Source organism: Trichechus manatus, unplaced genomic scaffold, assembly GCF_000243295.1.
Source record: "Trichechus manatus latirostris isolate Lorelei unplaced genomic scaffold, TriManLat1.0 scaffold00085, whole genome shotgun sequence".
In the NCBI taxonomy this organism is placed as follows: domain Eukaryota; kingdom Metazoa; phylum Chordata; class Mammalia; order Sirenia; family Trichechidae; genus Trichechus; species Trichechus manatus.
Genome location: NW_004444021.1, coordinates 8697819 through 8719379, shown reverse-complemented (window position 1 = coordinate 8719379; position 21561 = coordinate 8697819). Strand labels below are relative to the sequence as shown.

The 21561-nt window shown below is 39.4% G+C and overlaps 1 protein-coding gene across 1 annotated transcript in view; it reads left to right on the top strand.

The window, feature by feature from the left end:
• Positions 1-21561, top strand: part of ABCB1 (ATP binding cassette subfamily B member 1) — a 95857-nt gene that overhangs the window by 61640 nt on the left and 12656 nt on the right. The window contains exons 16-22 of the mRNA XM_023736058.1: positions 90-236; positions 6347-6454; positions 9332-9409; positions 11855-11938; positions 14125-14328; positions 17771-17871; positions 19548-19688. Of these exons, the coding sequence (XP_023591826.1) occupies positions 90-236; positions 6347-6454; positions 9332-9409; positions 11855-11938; positions 14125-14328; positions 17771-17871; positions 19548-19688 (863 nt within the window). The remainder of the gene's footprint in view (positions 1-89; positions 237-6346; positions 6455-9331; positions 9410-11854; positions 11939-14124; positions 14329-17770; positions 17872-19547; positions 19689-21561) is intronic.

The window sequence follows — 21561 nt, the reverse complement described above, 5'->3', positions numbered from 1 at the left end:
TACATATGGAAAAAATGTTTACATCTTAAAATCAATTAAGTATGAATTCTTTTTTTAATTGTCCCATTGTAATATTTTGTGTTTTCCAGGATGAAAATGTACCACCAGTTTCCTTTTGGAGGATCCTGAAGCTGAATCTAACTGAGTGGCCTTATTTTGTAGTTGGTGTATTTTGTGCCATTATAAATGGAGGTCTCCAACCAGCATTTGCAGTAATATTTTCAAGGATTATTGGAGTAAGTGTTTGGGTACATTTGTTTAGATTTACTTGTGAGTTTTGACTGAAGAATGAACTATTTGTGTTAGTTATTGTATACCAAAACCATAAAAAAAAAAGTACCTTCATGTGAAACTAGGCAGTTTGAAGATGTAAGACTAGAAGTCTGGTTTGTGCTAAGAAAGCTAATTTTGTGGACCTCCTTTTGTCCTGGCAATAGGTTTTTGACCTAGGGACCTGGGAACCAGCTCCTTGAAATTGTCAGTGAAACTGGTTAGATGACTTTCCCATTTCATTTTTTTTTTAAGCATTAAAAAATAACTTTATTGAGAACATTATTCATAAACCATAAAATGCAGTCTTTTAAAGTGTACAATTCAGTGGTTTTTAGTACATTCATAGTGTTGTGCAACCATCACCACTAATTCCAGAATATTTTCATCACCCCGAAGAGAAACCCTGTCTGTACCGATTAAACAGTATTTCCCCATTCCCCTCCCCACTCCCAGCCCCTGACAACCACTATTCTACTTTCTGTCTCTATGGATTTGTTTGTTCTGGACACTTCATATGAATGGAATTACACAAGATGTGGCCTTTTGTGTCAGTCTTCTTTCACTAAGCATAATGTTTTCAAGGTTCACCTGTGTTGTAGCATGTTATCAGTACTTCATTCCTTTTTATGGCTGAATAATATTTCATTGTATGAATATACCACATTTTGTTTATCTGTTCATCAGTTGGACATTTGAGTTGTTTCCAGATTTTGGCTATTATGAATAATGTTTCTGTGAACATTTGTATACAAGTTTTTGTGTGAACATGCTTTCAGGGCTTGGATATATACCTATAAGTGGAATTGCTGTTTTGTTTGGTAACTGCCAAAGTGTTTTCCACAGTGGCTGCACCATTTACATTCCCACCAGCAATGTATGGCAGTTGTGAATTCTCCATATCCTCACCAACACTTGTTCCCTCCCTCCCTCCTCCTTCCCTTCCTCTCTCCTTTTTTCTTCTTCCTTTCCTTTCTTTGTTTTATTCTAACCATCCTGTTGTTGTTGTGTGGGTTCCCTGGGCTGTAATCTTTACTAGAGGAGATCACCAGGTCTTTTCTTCTGCAGAGCAGCTGGTGGACTCAAACCACTGACCTTTTGGTTAGGTGCTGAGTACTTAACCATTGTGCCACCAGGGCACCTTTCTAGCCAGCCATCCTAGTGGGTGTGAAGTGATATCTCATTGTAGTTTTTTTTTAAATTGTGCTTTAGGTGAAAGTTTACAGCTCAAGTTAGTTTCTCATACAAACATTTATACACGCATTGTTCTGTGACCCTAGTTGCTATCCCTGCAATGTGACCACACATTCCTCCTTTCCACACCCAATTCCCTTGTCCATTCAACCAGCTTCTGTCCCTTTCTGCCTTCTCATCTCACCTCTGGACAGGAGCTGCCCATTTAGTCTCGTGTATCTACTTGAACTAAGAAGCACACTCTTCACGAGTATCATTTCATGTATTATAGTCCAGTCTATTCGTTGTCTGAAGAGTTGGCTTCAGGAATGGTTTTAGTTCTGGGTTAACAGAGTCTGGGGGCCATGTCTTCTGGGGTTCCTCCAGTCTCATTCAGACCATTAAGTCTGGGCTTTTTACGTGAATTTGAGCTCTGCACTTCACTTTTCTCCTGCGCCATCAGGGACTCTGTGTTGTGTTCCCTGTCAGGGCAGTCGTTGGTGGTAGCCGGGCACCATCTAGTTCTTCTGGTCTCAGGGTGATAGACTCTCTGGTTTATGTGGCCCCTTTTGTCTCTTGGGCTAATATTTTCCTTGTGTCTTTGGTGTTCTTCATTCTTCTTTGCTCCAGGTAGGTTGGGACCAGTTGATGCATCTTAGATGGCTGCTCACTAGCTTTTAAGACCCGAGATGCCACTCACCAAGGTGGGATGCAGAACATTTTCTTAACACACTTTGTTATGCCAGTTGACCTAGATGTCCCCTGAAACCATGGTCCCCCTCTCCCTCCCTCCCCACCCTCATAACCATCAAAGAATGTTTTCTTCTGTGTTTAAACCTTTTCTTGAGTTCTTATAATAATGGTCTCATACAATATTTGTCCTTTTGCAATTGACTAATTCACTCAGTATAACGCCTTCCAGATTCATCCATGTTATGAGATGTTTCACGGATTCCTCATTGTTCTTTATCATAGCGTAGTATTCCATTGTGTGAATATATCATAATTTGTTTATCTATTCATCTGTTGATGGGCACCTAGGTTGTCTCCATCTTTTTGCTGTTGTGAACAGTGCTGCAGTGAACATGGGTGTGCATATAGCTATTCGTGTGATGTCTTTTATTTCTCTAGAATATATTCCAAGGAGTGAGACTGCTGGATTGTATGGTATTTCTATTTCTAGTTTCTTAAGGAAGCACCAAATCAATTTCCAAAGTGGTTGTACCGTTTTACATTCCCACCAATAGTGTATAAGTGTTCCAGGCTGTCCACAACCTCTTCAACATTTATTATTTTGTGTTTTTTGGATTAATGCTAGCGTTGTTGGGTGAGATGGTATCTCATTGTAGTTTTGATTTGCATTTCTCTAATGGCTAATGATCATGAGCATTTCCTCATGTATCTGTTAGCTACCTAAATGTCTTCTTCGGTGAAGTGCCTGTTCATATCCTTTGCCTGTTTTTTAATTGGGTTATTTGTCTTTTCATTGTTGAGGTTTTGCAGTATCTTGTAGATTTTAGAGATTATATGCTGATGAGATTTGTCGTAACCAAAAATTTTTTCCCGGTCCGTAGGTTGTCTTTTTACTCTTTTGGTGAAGTCTTTTGAAGAGCATAAGTGTTTGATTTTTAGGAGCTCCCAGTTATCTAGTTTCTCTTCTGGTGTTTGTGCATTGTTACTTATGGTTTGTATTTTGTTTATGCCATGTATTAGGGCTCCCAGGGTTGTCCCTATTTTTTCTTCCATGATCTTTATTGTTTTAGATTTTATGTTTAGGTCTTTGATCCATTTTGAGTTAGTTTTTATGCATGGTGTGAGGTATGGGTCTTGTTTCAGTTTTTTGCAGATGAATATCCAGTTATGCCAGTACCATTTGTTAAAGAGACTGTCTTTTCCCCAATTAATGGACTTTGGGCCTTTGTCAAATACCAGCTGCTGATAGGTGGATAAATTTATGTCTGGATTCTCAATTCTGTTCCATTGGTCTGTGTATTTGTTGTTGTACCAGTACCAGGCTGTTTTGACTACTGTGGTGGTATAATAGGTTCTGAAATCAGGTAGTGTGAGGCCTCCCACTTTGTTCTTCTTGAGTAATGCTTTACTTATCTGGAGCCTGTTCCCTTTCCATATGAAGTGGATGATTTGTTTCTCCATCTCATTAAAAAATGTCATTGGAATTTGGATCGGGATTGCATTGTATCTGTAGATTGCTTTGGGTAGAATTGACGTTTTCACAATGTTGAGCCTTCCTATCCATGAGCAAGGTATGTTTTTCCACTTATAGGTCTCTTTTGGTTTCTTGCAGTAATCCTTTCCATTTTTGATGACTTCCAATTTTCCTGGATTCATACTTTGTACATTCCGTGTTCCAGTTATTAATGGATATTTGCAGCTGTGTCTTCTTATTTTGAGTCATTCCACATCAGCAAGTGAAGGTCCCAAAAGATTTACTCCATCCACATCATTAAGATCAACCCTACTTTGAGGAGGCAACTCTTCCCCAGTCATATTTTGAGTACTTTCCAACCTGAAGGGCTTATCTTCCGCCACTATACCAGACAATGTCATACTTCCCATACTGCTTTGAGTAAGCCTCACCAACTGTCATATCTCCTGTATGTAAAGAGTTCCTCGCATGTTTGTCAGGCTCTGTTTGTGGGAGAGCTGTTCTCTAACCCACATTCTTTAAGACGTGAGCAAGTGTGGCATGCTATCTCTGTCTGATGTCCCTCCAACTTGTTAGGATTAAAATAAAAAACGAATGTCTTTCTAAAGATCAGGGTTGATATCTGTTGGTTGTAGCTGATTGTCATGATGGCATTTTCGACAATAAAGCTTAAAATCTGGGTAAGAATGCTCTCTGTTTAGTAACAGCCGTTCAGACATCAAGCTGGGAGACTCCCTTGCCATAACTGCTGAAAACGTGGAGAAAGAGATTGATCACCACAAGAAACATAGACCAAACACTAACTTTTGATTAAAAAAATGAAAGAAATATTCAGGTCTTCCCATACCTAGCTAACTTATATCAGGTGACACACTATGTTTAATGTATTCATTCAAGAAATATTTATTCAGTGTCTACTCTGTGCCAGGAACTGTTCTAGGTGCTGAAAAAATTCTGAGGAGGAAAGAAAGTGTCTGATTCTATGGAGCATTTGTTCTAGGACAGAGGTCAGCAAATTTTTTCTATAAAAGGTCAGATAGTAAATATTTTAGGCTTTGCAGGTTGTATAGTATCTTTTGCAAATACTCAATTCTGTCACTGGAGTGCAAAAGCAGTCATAGAAAAGATGTGAACAAATGAGCACAGCTGTGTTCCATTAAAACTTTTATTTATATAAGCATTTGGCTAGTGACCTGTAGTTTGCCAGTCCCTTTTCTAACGTACATGTTATAGGCAGGGAGGTAGACAGTGGCACCATCATTAAAAAAATGGAAGTGGATCAGTTAGGAATAGGTTTGGCTGTGTGTAACAAAAGCTCAATTTATGGATTTAATGTTTTCGTCATATAACAGTAAGTCTAGAGGGAGATAATCAGGGTTGTTATAGTAGCTCCTAGATATTGGGTAGGCAACCGGCAATCTGTCCCATAGAGTTTAAGAGTGTGGACTCTGGATCAGATTGCCTGGATTTATATCCTGGGGCCATTACTTGCTAGCTGTGTTACCTTGAATATATTAATTAACCTCTCTGTGCTTTGGCTTTTCTCTCTGTAAAATGGTGGTAATAATAAAACAAACCTCAGGAGTTGGTTGTGAGGATAAAATGAATAGTATACATGAATTTGCCTAGAATAATGCCTGGCACAGAGTAAGAGCTAACTCAATGATTGTTAACTATTATTTTTATTGGCATGACTAATCAAGAAAATTTTATTTAATCTCTTATAAAAAAAACTTTACACTTTTATAAAGGATACAGTTATCTGGGTTGGGTTAGGACTGTGACTCTGTGACAAGACTGATTTTGTCCTCTGTGAAGGAGGATACGTGTTTTCTTTTCCTGTGGAGTGGATATTCCCTGTGATCCTCAAGTCTGAGACATTCTGTTAGCCCTTCTCTCCATCTCTGGGAAGGTCTGCATGTAAGGAGCCCTGCTAACCACTGTTCAGCTGCTAACCAAAAAGCACAGTGGTTAAGTGCTTGGCTGCTAACCAAAAGGTTGGTGGATCAAATTGACTAGCCACTCCATGGGAGAAAGATGTAGCAGTCTGCGCCCATAAAGACTACAGCCTTGGAAAGCCTAGGAAACCCTATGGAGCAGTTCTACTCTGTCCTCTAAAGTCACTATTATTCGGAATCGACTTCACAGCACACAACAACAACAAAACTCTTATCTCTGGGGAAGGTCTCCATCTATGGGGTTAGGTCAGCTGGCTGTAATTCCCAACTGGCTATTTAACTTGCCACCCTACAAAGGATATTTCTCCAGGAGCCTCCTTTCTTTCTGAAATGCCTGAGCTAACTGAATGACCACCTCTCTCTGGTTCAACAAAATCACATCAGCAGATTTTCTTTAGATACCTTAGAACAGTTTAAAATGTCCAAATTGTAATATAACAGATTGACACACAATGTAGTTCCCCACCAAAGGGAGAGGAACATAAATGTTCTCATTTCTACTTTGCACAGTAGGTATAACACTTGTAGCATTCATTCCTTCAAGAGGGAGTACAAACAGAAAATGTACTGGATTCAGTTTATGAATGACAGACCCATTCTTGGCCTCTGAGGAAGGTAGCATGTGTGTACCTTTAAGGTTGGCATTAGGGAAGCCAACCCTGATCCCATTACACTAAGGCTCTCTTGATCCTTGAATACTGTGCTAGGTGGGCAACGGGTCTGACCCAGAATACCTTCTTCTTTTGTGGTACTGAAACCTTTTAAATATTTCTTACAGGTTTTTACAAGAAATGATGATGATGAAACCAAACGACAGAACAGTAACTTATTTTCACTGTTGTTCCTAGTCCTTGGAATTATTTCTTTTATTACATTTTTCCTTCAGGTAAATGTCTACATTTTCACTTTATTCATTTTGAGGAATGCATTATTATTCAACTGGAATTTATAAGCATCTATATAATTTGCAAGAGTCCAGGTGGTGCAGTGGTTAAAGCGCTCAACTACTAACCAAAAGGTCAGCAGTTTAAACCCACCAGCCACTCTGTGGGAGGACGATGTGGCGGTCTGCTTCCGTAAAGATTTACAGCCTTGGAAACCCTATGAGGCAGTTCTACTCTGTCCTATAGGGTCACTGTGAGTTGGAATCGACTCAGTGATAGTGGGTTTGATTTTTGGTTATATAATTTGCTTTTTAGTACTGTTGCTCCTCTATTGACATTAAAAGCAAAAATGTTTTGCTTTCTCTGGCCCCCTTGCTTGCCCCCTTCCCACCCTCATTACCCACAACTGGAAATACTATTGAAATCAGAAGGAACAGAGTGTTTGACCTAATATAGTGAATGAGAATGAAAGCTTGGGACTCAAAATATGGGATTTGAGTGAGCCCTAAAGTTTGGATAGTTTGGATATAAGTGCTGCCAGACAATTTAAATACTGAAAGAAGTGTCTTCTTGTATTCTAAAAGCAACAACAAACAAACTCATAAGCAGATCACACAGAGTTAAGAAAATATGTGAAGAATTTATCATTCAACTTTTACTAAAGAAGAAAGAACGCTTTGAATGATGGAAGAATATCAACCCTCAAACAGAAACTGAAGGAAACATTTATAAAAAGCCTGAGTTTAAAGCTTGCAAATTATTTGGCTAAAATGAAATTGCAGGGGGATTAATTGATACAAGTTTAGTAGGATGAGGCAGTATGGTCTTTGGTGTTAGACCTAGGTTTGAGTACCAGTTCCACCAGTTCCTAATTTTGTGTCCTTGATCAAGTAAGTCATTTAAATTGTTTAAGCCTTAGTTTCCTCATCTGTAAAACAGGAATGCTGATACCTGCCTTTCAAGGTAGTTGTGAGGATTAAAGAGATAATGTGACCATGTACTCAGGTCTGTGAGAGGCAGATAGTAAGCACTCAATCACTCATTAAATGAATGAATTATTTGCTGATGTCACAAATATCACCACAGTATAAAACTCTGAATAGGTCTCTGTATTTAACATTTTGTAAGCATGTATTAAATTTTTTTATAGATGAAACATTCTGGACTTTATAGGAGGCGTGAAAGAAAAAAAGACTGAACTCTTTCTTCACCAAGTTCTTATAGTGTCATTGAGGAATTAAAGTATGACCCTAATAGGATAATATGTGACACTCTTAATAATCTACAAGATTACCATACCAACTATTGATGCCACAGGAGTTTGGAGAAGGAGAAGATCGCTAAGTGCTAAAGTTGGTTAGAAATTTTGAGGGAGGAAGACTTTGAGCTGGGCCTTTAACTTTGAATTAGTGAAGTAGAGGAAGTTAAAACAGTACCTTTATAGACATGATAGTATTTGGGGATGTTTGGGGAGACTGGAGGCTGGCTTGCCTGGCAAACTGAGGACTTAATCGAATAATGTTTGTAAAGTATGGCATCTGGTACAGAGTAAGCACTTAATAAAGGCTAATTCTGAATAAAAATAACAATAGTAATATTCGTGTAGTCAGCAAGATATGTCACATTCCATTCAGCCTAATAGCAGAAACCTTAAACTGGTCATTTCCAAGTCGACTTAGTCACTTTAGTAATTTCAGGATTAACCTGAATAAAATCTAAGATTTTTCCCCTCCCTCCTTCTCACTGGATTGGCATCTGTTCGCAGAGGGTTTTTATAATATTACAGAATTGGGTGGAGGAATATTGTTTGTGGACATTGTGCCCCCCGCCCCCTTCATGCTGGCAACTTGAGATGTCCATGGCTCCATCTGGCCTTTAGTTACCTGGTCCATACTTAGCTATCCCTCTTCGTCATGACCACAGGACCACTTAGAAGAGTTGGCTTCCTCTTCACTATACTCTTGGCATGTGTTTCTTCCCCCTTTCTCAACTGATGTCCACACACTACTTGGCAGCACAGAGAAGACATGGTTGCTCTCCTCTACTTCCTGCAGGAGGCTGTTCTCAAGGGCTCTTCTCTTCTGATAACATCATACAGCCACTTCCAGTCTGCTCTCCTCATGCCATTATATGGCAGGCCTCACCCATAAGACTACCACCCCCCAGAGTTCCAGGAAGAAAGGGGGCACTGCTTTTATCTACTCCTAAATGCCTAAACTCAGTGAGATGAGAGTTCCATTGTCCTCCCTCCCCAGTGTGGCAGCAGGTTACAGGTTGCCAACAATCACATCTCACTATGTTCTTTGCCTATAACTTCCTTCCCAGACACAGATTATGTTGTTTTGGGGAGGGGATGGGCAGTGTAGAAGTTCTTGCTCAGTAAGCCTTCTTCCTAACCTATTTGCTCCTAGTCTTTGGCTTTTTTTAAGCTTGAAAACCAAGAATTAGACATCTTTGTTCTCTGTATCCTTATGGCTGGGGTGACCATATATTCTTATTTGCCCTGAAGAGTCCCACATTACACCTCAGGTCCTAGTATCATTATTAGTACCACCCCTTTTCACTCTCAAATGTGTCCTGGTTAGGATGATAACATAATGTCACCATCTACTTAGAATGCCCCTCTTGGGGACAGTTCCAGTTTCCGGAATGAGGGTCTCTGGTTCATTGGGATAATAAGTAGGAGTAGGGACAAGGAAACACATTTCCTAATTAATCTCAGATAGTCTGTCAGCTCATGGAGGAGTGGCAGTAGCCGCTCCAAAACTGAGGTCTCCTGGCTCCACCACTAGTGTGCCTTCCACTGTACACGGTCATAGAAATACAGCTAACCCTTGAAATCCTGCTGAATAAAGCATATGATGTTTTCTTCCTCACAGGGCTTCACATTTGGCAAAGCTGGAGAGATCCTCACCAAGCGGCTCCGATACATGGTTTTCAGATCCATGCTGAGACAGGTATGTCTGTTGAGGACTGTGTCCCGGGGTGTGTGGGATCCCCAGTTTTGCCCTGTCGACCAGGCAGTGGGAGCGCTGTCAAGTTGCTCAGGCCATGAACCCTTGTACTGGTCCTTCCCCCAGTGTTATTTCAGAGGAGCAGCTGACCAGTCCCCCAAGTGCAGGCTCAGACGCCAGCTGTCTGTTTGCTGTGGTGAGCACAGAGAATGGGATTGCTGCAAGACAAACAGGAAGCCACGAGAGCAGATTCACTTCCAGCCTTTTGGTCTTGGCAGCCATAGGCAGAGTAGGCAGAGGGATCTTCAGTATCTCTCATCCTTTTCTTCTCTCTCTTTTCCACTGGGAAACCCAGGACACTAGTATTTCTTCCCACCAAGGGATATCCTCTGTGCGCTTTCCTTCCACAAATCAAAATTCATCCCTTTGGCTTCCTTCATTTCTCACTGTCCAGTTTCTTTGCTGGACTAGACTAATGTACTAATTTGAGCTACAGTGTTACTAGCTGATAATGACTAATGGAATGCCTCGCACATTTTATACTAATCACTTGTTATTGAATAAAATGAAGCTGCAGAAGGATGCCCCAGACATGCTGGTGTTACTTGAACCCTTGCTAGAGGCATCAGTTTGCTGGTAGGTTTTGTAGATGACATTCATACTTTCCCAGCTGCCTTTGGGTTCTCAATCCTTTCCCACTCCTGCCACCACCATTCCAAAAGATGACATATTTATGGGAATTACTGGCTAGTGGTTGACAGAGCCACGACTGTATCTGATGGGTGAGAGAGCACTATTTGATGGGGAATCCTGTCCTAGGATTCTCAGGTCAAACTGTATTTATAGCTGAGCTACCACTTAGGCTCCAGGTCAACCTTGGTCCAGGGTCAAATGCCTCATTATCCTACCAGCCTGGAGGCCAGTTCCTAGGTCCATTATACTTCAGGATCTGAGCCAATGGTTTGTATGAGACCCTCTCCATAAATTATAAAGTACAGCAAACATATACTAAGTACCTTCTGCTTGCAAGGCATAGTACTAAATATTGTAAGGCATTCAAATATGAATGATTTCTGTCTTCAAGGAAGTTACTGGCTGGAGTCAGGGCACACCCCACAAATATTTAGGTATACTATAAAGCAAATTTATTCACGCTAAATAAATTATAGTGCTTTGTTTTTTCTTAAATATTTTTTTGGAAAAATAATAGCTACTGTCTAAGTGCAAATCACCAGTTTTGATAACTTCTTAGAACCATAGTTATTTTTGTAAAAGACATAAATTTGTATTTTAAATTCACAATCTTGCTAGTATTTGTATATTTAAAAATTATGTGGTTTTACAAAGATAGTACTGTTTTATGTTGAATGCTAAGTTTGAATCTAGATTGCTTTTGGTGATTTGTTTTTCACCCATTTCATTTATTCTTCCATGAACTATAGTTATTTAATTGCTTATTCAGTCTGTCTGTTTGATGTCTAATAAGCATTTCTTACTTAACATTCCCCCAAGTGAACTTTCTATTCTTCCCTCCCTGTGAGGCTTACTCCTTACCCAGTCTCCCCCTTGTCAGTGAATGGTGGCTCCATTCTACCAGTTCTTAGGGTCAAAAACCTTGGAGTCACCCTTGGCTCATCTCTCTCTCTCTGTTTAATATTATAATATTACAGTAGCCTCCTAACTGGTTTCACTGCCCCAGTCCAGTATATTCACCTCATGGCAGCCAGTCATCCTTCTAAAATATAACTTAGATTACATCCTTCCACCTTAAACCTTTTGAAAGCTACTCATCTCTCTCAGGGTGAAATCTGGAATCTTTATGGTTGCCCATAAGGCCATCCCTAATGTGGTGCTTTTTAGACTAGTGGCAGCCCTTCAGACTTTCTTGTTAGTGCATGAACAGATCAAGTATGCCTTTGCCTCAGGGCCTTTGCACTTGGTGTTTCTTCCTTTTTTCATATGTTGTCATCATCCCTCCCTTCGTTCAGGTCTTTGCTCAAAGGTCACCTTAGAGAGGCCCTCTCTGTCCCTTTCCCAATCTACAAAATAGCACCATCTCTCGATTTTTCCCCCTTCTTGCCCTGTTGCCTTTTTCTTCGTATCACTTATTACCATCTGACATGTTATATACTTATTTGTTCCTCTGCTTCTCATCACTAGAACCTAAGCTTCTTGAAAGCAGCAACCTTGTCTTTTTTGTTCACTGTTGTGTAGATTTAACGCTTTGAAACAATGCCTTAAACCAAGTAGGCATTCAGAAAATTTTTGACAACTGAATTTATCTATTTATATGTTCTTCAAATATCTATTGAGGACCTAATCTGTGTCAAATCCTGAGTCGTAAAAATACAGGAGATATAGTGATAAAACACCCTGTCACTTCCTCATAGAAGTAAGAGTTTCATAAATATGGCTTTAAGATAATGAAGATAATTTTCTGTCCCACAGGATGTGAGCTGGTTTGATGACCCTAAAAACACCACAGGAGCATTGACCACCAGGCTCGCCAGTGATGCTGCTCAAGTTAAAGGGGTGCGTGCCACCTTCTGTTGGTGTTCTAATTGGCCACCTTGGACCTCAGTGTGAAACTAATTTTCTCATTACAGGTGTTAGTCCTCATCATCATTAAGAAAATAGTAAATAGAATTTAACCTATATATTATGTCACCTTGAAGACTAAGGTGCACCTGACTCAAGCCATGGTGTTTTTGGTCGCCTCATATGCATGCAAAAGCTGGACAGTGAATAAGGAAGACCGAAGAAGAATTCACACCTTTGAATTATGGTGTTGGCGAAGAATATTGAGTATACCACGGCTGCCAAAAGAATGAGCAAATCTGTCGTGGAAAAAGTACAGCTAGAATGCCCCTTAGAAGCCAGGATGGCAAGATTATGTCTCACGTACTTTGGACATGTTATTAGGAAGGATCAGTCCCTGGAGAAGGACGTATGCTTAGTAAAGTAGAGGGTCAGTGAAAAAGAGGAAGACCCTTAATGAGATGGATTGACACAGTGGCTGCAACAATGGACTCAAGCATAACGATTGTGAGGATGGTGCAGGACCAGGCAGTGTTTTGTTCTGTTGTACATAGGATCACTTTGAGTTGGATTTGACTCTATGGCACCTAACAACAACAACATTATATCATGTAGTATATGGCCAAAATGTTAACCATTTAAACATAATATACTTTATAGTGTATAAATAACTTATAAGCTCCCTTTTGTTATTTGCTGTGTTATTTGTGCCATTCACAAAATGCATGTAGAAGAATAATTATTTAGAAAAGAAAACATTTATCAGCGTACCATGTGGGATCAGTCTGTTTTAATGCTCAGTTAATCAGTAGAAAATTGGACATGCTACTGTACATGGATCAAAGGGCATTCCTTTCAGCAGAACAAGGGGATACTGCGTGGTTGAAAACTGTAAAAAATAGCAGCGAGTTGTATCCTTCCACCTTAATATTCAGTCTGTATACTGAACAGATAATCTGTGAACCTGTACTGTAGAAAGAAGAACATGGCATCAGGATTGGAGGAAGGGTCATTAACAACCTGTGATATGCAGATGACACAACCCTGCTTGCTGAAAATGAAGACTACTTGAATAACTTACTGCTGAAGGTCAAAGACTACAGCCTTCAGTATGGATTACACCTGAATGTGAAGATGACGAAAATCCTCACAACTGGACTGATAAACATCCTGATAAATGAAAAAAAGTTGAAATTGTCAAGTTCATTCTACTTGGGTCAACAATCAATGTACATGGAAGTAGTAGCTAAGAAATCAAATGATGTATGGCATTGGTTGAATCTGCTGCAAAAGATCTCTTTTTAAAAAGCAGAGATGTCATTTTGTTGACTAAATATGCTTGACCCAAGCTGTGGTCTTTTCAGTTGCCTCATGTGCATGCAAAACCTGGACATTGAAAAAGGAAGAAGCAGCATTGATGCATTCAGACTGTGGTGTTGGTGAATAATATTGAATATACCACGGGCTGCCAGAAGAAAGAACAAATCAGTCATAGAAGAAATACAATCAGAATGCTCCTTAATAGCGAGGATGCCGAGACTTTGGCTTGCTAACTTTGGACACGTCATTAGGAAAGACCAATTGATAGACAAGGACATCGTATTTGGTAAAGCAGAGGGTCAGTAACAATGAGGGAAACCATCAATGAGATGGATTGGTGCAATAGCCACAACAATGGACTCAAGCATACCAATGTTCATGAGATGGTGCAGGACCAGGCAACATTTCATTCTGTTAGACATAAGGTCACCATGAGTCAGAGCCAAGTAGGTGGCAACTAACAACAACAACAACATAAGTAGATACGTATCTAGCACTGGAAATTTCCACTACTCCCAGTATAAGTGTCTGACTCTTCTGTCTTGCTAATTTGCAGAGCTTGCTTTAGTGATCACACTTTCGTTAATCTTTTACTTAGTATTAGAAAATTAGAAGAGATAGAAATAAGTAACTGAAGTCCAGATTATTGATCATCTGTTTCCAGCATTTATTCTGAAGTTATAGAAGTAGTTATTTTAGAAACCCAATAGATTTCTTCCAAGTAAATCATCTTATTTCATAACTGAGAAGATATTTAATAGAGTTTCATGAAACTGAATTGTTATACTCCTTAGAAAATATAAGCATGGATTTTTAAAAATAATATAAAAGTGTTGCTCTCACGTATTTTTGTTTTTCAGGCTATAGGTTCCAGGCTTGCTGTAATTACCCAGAATGTAGCAAATCTTGGAACAGGCATTATTATATCCTTAATCTATGGCTGGCACTTAACACTTTTACTCTTGGCAATTGTGCCCATCATTGCAGTAGCAGGAGTTATTGAAATGAAAATGTTGTCTGGACAAGCACTGAAAGATAAGAAAGAACTAGAAGGTGCTGGGAAGGTGAGTTAATTGAACTAAAATGGGATTACTTATCTAAGTAGTCTAAAATTTTGTTACTTACTAGTACTTATCATGCTCCGAGAATGTTTTTATAACCATTCCTCAGAACAGTCTTATTTGTTGCTTGTTCAGCAGATTAGAAACCGAAGAAAATGAGCAAAACAAAACCAGTACTCAGGCTCACAGACTGACAACTAATTTCATTTTAACAGGTTTTTTAGTTTCAGAACATTGTCTTTACACTGTCCTCCTCCTTCCCTTCCAGGATTCATACTCAGACAGTTGGGCTTTAAAGTTGTGTCTCTGTCTGTTAAAAAACAAAGAGGTCTGCTGGCAGTAGAGTATAATTTGATATCACAAATCTGTATCATTGCAAAAATGAGAGGTCAGAGCAGGACTGACCCCCAAAACTGGGCATTATGTTGAAATAGGGATACATCTACCCATGGACATTCCAAGGTTGCCAAGAGTTAGGGCAGGAACCCGGGCAGTTCAGAGTGGCTTTGGTTCTCAGTAGGCTCAGGTATCTAAGGTACTTTGTCTCTGGGCCAGGTACCTCACCAACAGAAATGATGATGAAGGTACCACCCTACTACCTCCTTAGACTCTTTATCCTATTTCCTCTGGGAATCCTTCAAGAAAATCCTTTGGATTTCCAACCATTTTCTGTGAGGGACAAACCTCACATGAGGCTTCCCTTCATGTGCTCAGAGGCCTGGTCCCTGGAGGTACAGCAGGATGGTGCTGGCCCACAGGGGTCTGGCCCAGGTAGCATTGGCCCCTGCTAGGGAATACCTCCTGCGACCAATAACTTCATTTAATACTGTACTGTTTTTGTTTGTTTGTTTTTTGCTATGGTGTTGGCTCTTATCTGAGGAGAAGGTGGAAAAATCTAGGACCAAATATCAAAAAAGAAAAAGCATTACTATTCAGTAGTGTCATTATTGAATGAGGTTTTATCAGTGGCCCAGAAAGGAGTCTTTTTATAGGAAGGACACTTGTTTATAGGAAGAAGATGATTGATTCTAGTCTGGTTCATTGCAAGTCACACGTTAGCACCTTGGAATTGGTGCACCAGACTTAAGACCCTTGGAGTTCTGCAAAGGGGACAAGGGAAGGGGTGCAGATGGAAATGGGTATGTGTGAATATGGCAGGTTTTCTGAGTCAAGTTCAGGGGTGATAAATGCTCTGAGAGGGTAAGGTGGGTAGAGAAGCTGCAGTAACCAGTCCACACAGTATTGAAAATCAACCCCCATCTCATCATCATCCTCAAATTATTATTTATTATTTACCAGGTATCCTAAGAGGTCTGTATACATTAATTCATTTAATGCTCTCAACAACCCTATTGAATTATTCCTGTTGGACAGAAAATAAAACCCAAGGTTCAGAGAGGATAAGTAACTTGACCAAAGTCACACAGTAACAAGTCTCCTAACTGTTCTCCCTGCTACCACTCCTTCCATGCTTCTGCACTTATATTCTACATTCTTTACACAGAAGAAAGACTGATCTTTTAAAAACATAAATCAGATCATGATATTATCTACTTAATACCCTCCAGTAGCTTCTGATCACACTTGAAATAAAATCAAATCTTTTACTTTGGCTTATAGAACTGCGTGTTCCAGTCCCTGGCAACATCTTTGCCCTTGTATTGTACCATTTCTCTCCCATGCCCACCCTCTCTGGCCTCATGGGCCTTCTTTCAGTTTCTAGACTGCTTCAAGATTGTTCACTCTGATCTTCCCATGGCCAGCTCAGAATCATTACTACTTCAGGAAGGCCTTCCCTGACACCTTAATTAATTCATGTCATCTCTCAGCACTTGATGTTTCTTTCTTACTTCGTTTATTTAAGATATGTCCCAATCATATTGCCTTGATGGATGTTACATTCAATTAAAATATAACTGAATGGTAGGACCTTTCCGGAAAACAAATTGTAATATTTATCATGTTCCTTAAAAAATAGTTTATTTTCTTTGACTTAGTAATTTCACTTTTAAGAACTTCTCCTAAGAAAATAATTCAGTATGGACAAAATTTATGTACAAGGATGTCTACTACATTATTATTTTTAATAAGAGAATTGAAAACTTTGTTCAAAAAACATTAAGTTGCCCATTAAACATCCCATTATTAATGTATATTTAATGATCTTGAAAAATGCTCTTGATATTTTTAAGTTAAAAAAAAGATATAAAAGCAAAAATAGACTTTGATCTCAATTTTATTAAATCTGTATATGCTTAGAAAAAAATAGACGAAAACTAATCTGAAGCGTAGCAACGATTGTGAGGACGGCGCAGGACTAGGCAGTGTTTCATTCTGTTGTGCATGGGGTCGCTATGAGTTGGAACCTACTCAACGGCACCTAACGACAACAATATGTAAAATATACCAATGTATAACTTTTAAAATCTTTTTAATCTTTTCCATATTCTCAATATTCTTCAGTCATCATGAATGACAATTTTAATCAGAAAAAAATATAAACATCACATTTTAAAAATATACGTAAAATCCACAGGAACCATGCCTCATCTGGTCTGAGACCAGAACTAGATGGTACCCGGCTACCACTACCAACTATTCTGACCAGGGTCACAATAGAAGGTCCCAGATAGAACGGGAGAAAAATGTAGAACAAAACTCAAATTCCTTAAAAAAAAGGCCAGATTTACTAGACTGATAGAGACTAGAGATTATCGCCCTAAAATACCCTTTGAACCTGGAACTGAAGCCACTCCCATAGGCCACCTTTCAGCCAAATAATAGATTGGCTTGTAAAATAAACAATATCATCTGTGAGTACTATGCTCCTTTCAACAGTCAATTATATGAGACCAAATGGTCATTTACCCTAAAGCAAAGATGAGAAAGTAAGGAGGGGCAAAGAAGCTAGATTAATGGAAACAGAACAAACAGAATGGAAATAATGAGAATACTGACACATTGTGAAAAATGTAACCAATGTCATGGAACAATGTGTATAAAAATTGTTAAATGGGAACCTAATTTGATGTGTAAACTTTCACCTAAAACACAATAAAATATTATTTTTAAAAAAAACCTGTAAAAAAATACATATATGTAAAGTAACTGTAAACTTAAAATGTGACCATGGTAGGTGAAAGAGCACTGTAATACATGTAAAGCACTGAGTTCTCAGTCTAAGAACTTAGGCTTTAGGCAAATGCCTTCATCTGTTTAAGCCTTCTCTTTCTGCAGAGGATATTGAATTAGCTAATCTTTCTTCTGGTTCTAAAACTCGATTTGATAAATTACTTAGTATCTTTTTCCAGATAGAAGAAGCTCATAGGTAATGACAAATAAATAATACATAATAATTAATTTTAGAAGTCTATTTTATGGGATTCAAACTAATTGCTACTGTTTGCCCTCGTGCCTCTTAGTGACCGGCTGATCTCTGTTACAGATTGCTACTGAAGCAATAGATAACTTCCGAACTGTTGTTTCTCTGACTCGGGAGGAAAAGTTTGAATATATGTATGGACAGAGTTTGCAGGTACCATACAGGTAATAACCACTGGAGGGGGAGGTGGGGAGTGGGTGAGTTTTTCAATCATAGACTTGTTCCAGGAAGACTGCTTTGGATGGAAGGTAGGGAACCAGTGGAGAAACTACTAGAAGGGACCCAATTATCCAAGAGAGAAATGACAAGACCCAGAACTAAGCAGGGACATCTCTGGGGTAGACTATAAGAGTGGTTGACTGATGGGAAAAGGAGGAGGAGAGCATATTGAGAATGATTGATATTAAGTTTGGATAATGGCCCTATTTAATGAAATAGGAAATACAAGAAAGGGAGTAGCTTTAGTCTGGAATGAGTTCTTTATGTAACATGAAATTTGAGGTGTCTGGGACACTGAGGTGGTGGTGCTTACTGGGAATAACTTTCCTTCTTCTTTTTACCCTTTCTCCAATGGCAACCTTCAGTTCTTCCTTAAATGAACTTATCCCAGTGGGGCCCCTAATAAGTGATATGAACATGGGCAAGCCCAACCTCTCTTTAGTCTGTTTCTTCTACAGTAAAAGGAGGGGACTGGACCTTATTGGTGGGTTGCCAAACTTTTTTTTTTTTTTGGTAATAGTGAAAAAAAATCCAGTTGTCCTTGAGTCATTTCCAACTCGTGGCAACCCTATATGTATCAGAGTAGACACGTGCTCCATAGGCTGTCATCTTTTCAATGGCTGTGATCTTTTGGAAGCAGATCACCAGGCCTTCTGAGGGTCCTCCGGATGGATTCAAACTGCCAACTTTTCAGGCAGGGACCTTTGGTAATAGTAGATAGAGCCCCTTGTTCTAGAGAAATTTCATTTGATATCCCAGTGTATGAAACAGATAAAAGCAAAGCTGATCTGGCTGATGCAGGAGTAGGAAGTCCTGAGTGCTGTCCCCTTGCCAGTCTGTCCTTACCCACACCTACATAGCCCTGAAGGAGCCGTGGTGGTGCAATGGTTAAGCACTTGGCTGCTGAGAGGTTGACAGTTCGAACCCATCATCAGGTCCACTGGAGAAGGACCTGGAAGTCTCCTCCCATAAAGATTACAGCCTAGAAAACCCTATGCGGCAGTTCTACTCTGTAACATAGGGTCTCTATGAATTGGAATCGACTCAATGGCACCTAACAACAACAACACAGCCCAGAGTTCCATCTGGCTCAGAAATTCTAAGAATGTCAACGTGGTCAGCCTTTTCTAAGTCCCCCAAAGAGTTAAATGCTTCCTCTTTTCTTCCTATAACACGTTATTCATAAAGTACCTCCATTGTAAAAATATTTATCAAACTCAGCCCCCAGGTCCTTAAAGGCAAGAACATGCCTTCTCTTTGTGTCACCAATGCCCAGCTTAGTTCCTGCAACTTGTGGGAGTTTGGCATGTGTGTTGATGAATGTTTACTGTAGAGTACATATATGTTTTATGTCCAGAGTGAGAAAGGATAGGAACTTTCATTTATTAATATCCTAACGAGTTTTTTATGTTCATTTATCTTTACATCATCCCTTTGAGGTGTGGTTAATTCTACATTAAAGATAAACATTGGGCAATTTCCTAAATTTGCACAAATGGTAAGTGGTAAAGAGAGAATCCAAACTTAGTTCTTTGGAAACTAAACCTGTTTTTGTCTGCTACACCTCTGTGCCCCATTGAGAAATAAAAGTCGAGTAAGTTTTAAAATGTCTTCTTTTCAGGAACTCTTTGAGGAAAGCACAGATCTTTGGCATCACATTTTCCCTCACCCAGGCAATAATGTATTTTTCCTATGCTGGCTGTTTCCGGTTTGGTGCCTATTTGGTGGCACATAATTTCATGACCTATGAGAATGTTCTTTTGTAAGTATTGAGTTGATATTTATAATTAAACTCTGGAAATAAAGCTGAGATAAGTATGCCTAATGCCTGGATATAAAGTCCCACTGTGAAATCTCATTAATAGATGCTGGTGGTTCAGAAAGTGGCATTTTGCCTCTGGGTCTCAGTGTGTTACTGTTGAAGCATCTCTGTTTCATCTTGGGGATTAGTGACTTCCTCTCTCCCCAGTTCTGACTCACACATATCAGACCTTTTCAAATCTGTGACTGGGTGGTGATTTAGAGGCCTCCAGAAGGCGCTGGCATTTGGGAAGGAGTCTAACTCTAAGCAAGGATCTGATCTGACTAACTCCTTTTAAAGGGCTGTCTGAGTTTTGGTAGCTAAAGTACATGAAAGCCTTGGGAAATTCCAGGATAAATTTCCTTGATAAAAGAAGAAAAGTTGGAAGGAAAGAACTGGAGAAATTCAGAAATAACAAAGGAAAAGCTGGTTTGGGATTTTTCTGCTACATTGCTGTGAAGCAGAAAATTGTACCTTGGTCAGGAGAAAACAGGCGTTGACTTAATTGTACTTCTGAAGTACCCAAATATGCAGTTTGGTAGTGAAAACTACGTATAATCTTTCTGAGCTTCTGAATTTGGTGATGGCAATGATGTCATTAGGGTCAGTGTCATCCAGTGTGGTAACTGTCACCCAGTGCGGTAACTCATGGTGTCACTCAGCCACCCACCCCTGCACCCTCATAGTGGCACCACTGGGTGATGGGCAAGATTCTACCCTTTAATAAAACCAAAACCAAACCTGTTGCCATTGAGTCAGTTCCGACTCAGTAGTAACCCTATAGTAGCATACCATAATTAGTAACAATGAGAACAAACCACAGTTTTACATTTAGTAAACCAGAGTCACATAAGCCTAACAGTATAATGTATTAGTATAATATTTCTGTTCTATTTAGAAATCAACTTGTGCAGTCATCGTAGTTTGCTCAGGATGACCCTAACAGATTTAAAATTTCCACTCAGCATCTAGGTGTGACAAATATCATACAAGTGCTGTTTATGATTATGCCTAACCTTTGAAAGATCAAAACCAGGCATCACTGGTATTGGGTCTTTGAATAGATAGTTATTTGATATATTGCTTTTTTCCAAGGTAGGTATTGAATTGGTGGACGTTGCTGACACTCAGCTATGTAGCTTTGGAAAAATATAGGGGAGACCTGTCCGAAGAACAGCCCTGTCTTAGTTTCCTAATACTGCTATAACAGAAGTATAAGTGGGTGGCTTTAAAGAACAGAAATTTAGAAGTCCGAATTCAGGGCATCAGCTCTAAGGGGAAGATCCTTGTATTTTTCGGCTCCTGTAACCCAGCATTTCTTGATTCCTTGGTGATACTCATGTAGCATCTGTCTGTCCCCACTTATGCTGCTTCTGTGTCTAATCTGCTCTTTTTATAACTGAGAAGTGGTTAGGTTTAGGACACACCCTACACTGCTATGGCCTCATTAACATAAAGAGAACCCCTTTCCCAAGTAGGATTACATCTACAGGTATAAGGGTTAGGAGTCCAGCAAATATTTGCGGGGGACACAATTCAATCCATAACAAACCCATTTGAAAAAGACCACACAGGATTAAATGATAACAAGCCCAGGATGAATCATTGGTGTGATTTATTTGGAGCTACTTAAAAACAAAACAAAAAACTGGTGACATCCTGTGCTACATTAATACAGGCATACTGTCCAGAGGAAAGGGAGTGATGGACTCCTGTATTCTGAGAGGCCTCCTGAGTACCTTTTGGGTTCCACACCAAATAATTAAAAAGGCACATTGATAAATATGCCCAGAGAAGGGCAGCAGAATAGTAAGAGTGAGAAGAGTTATCAAAG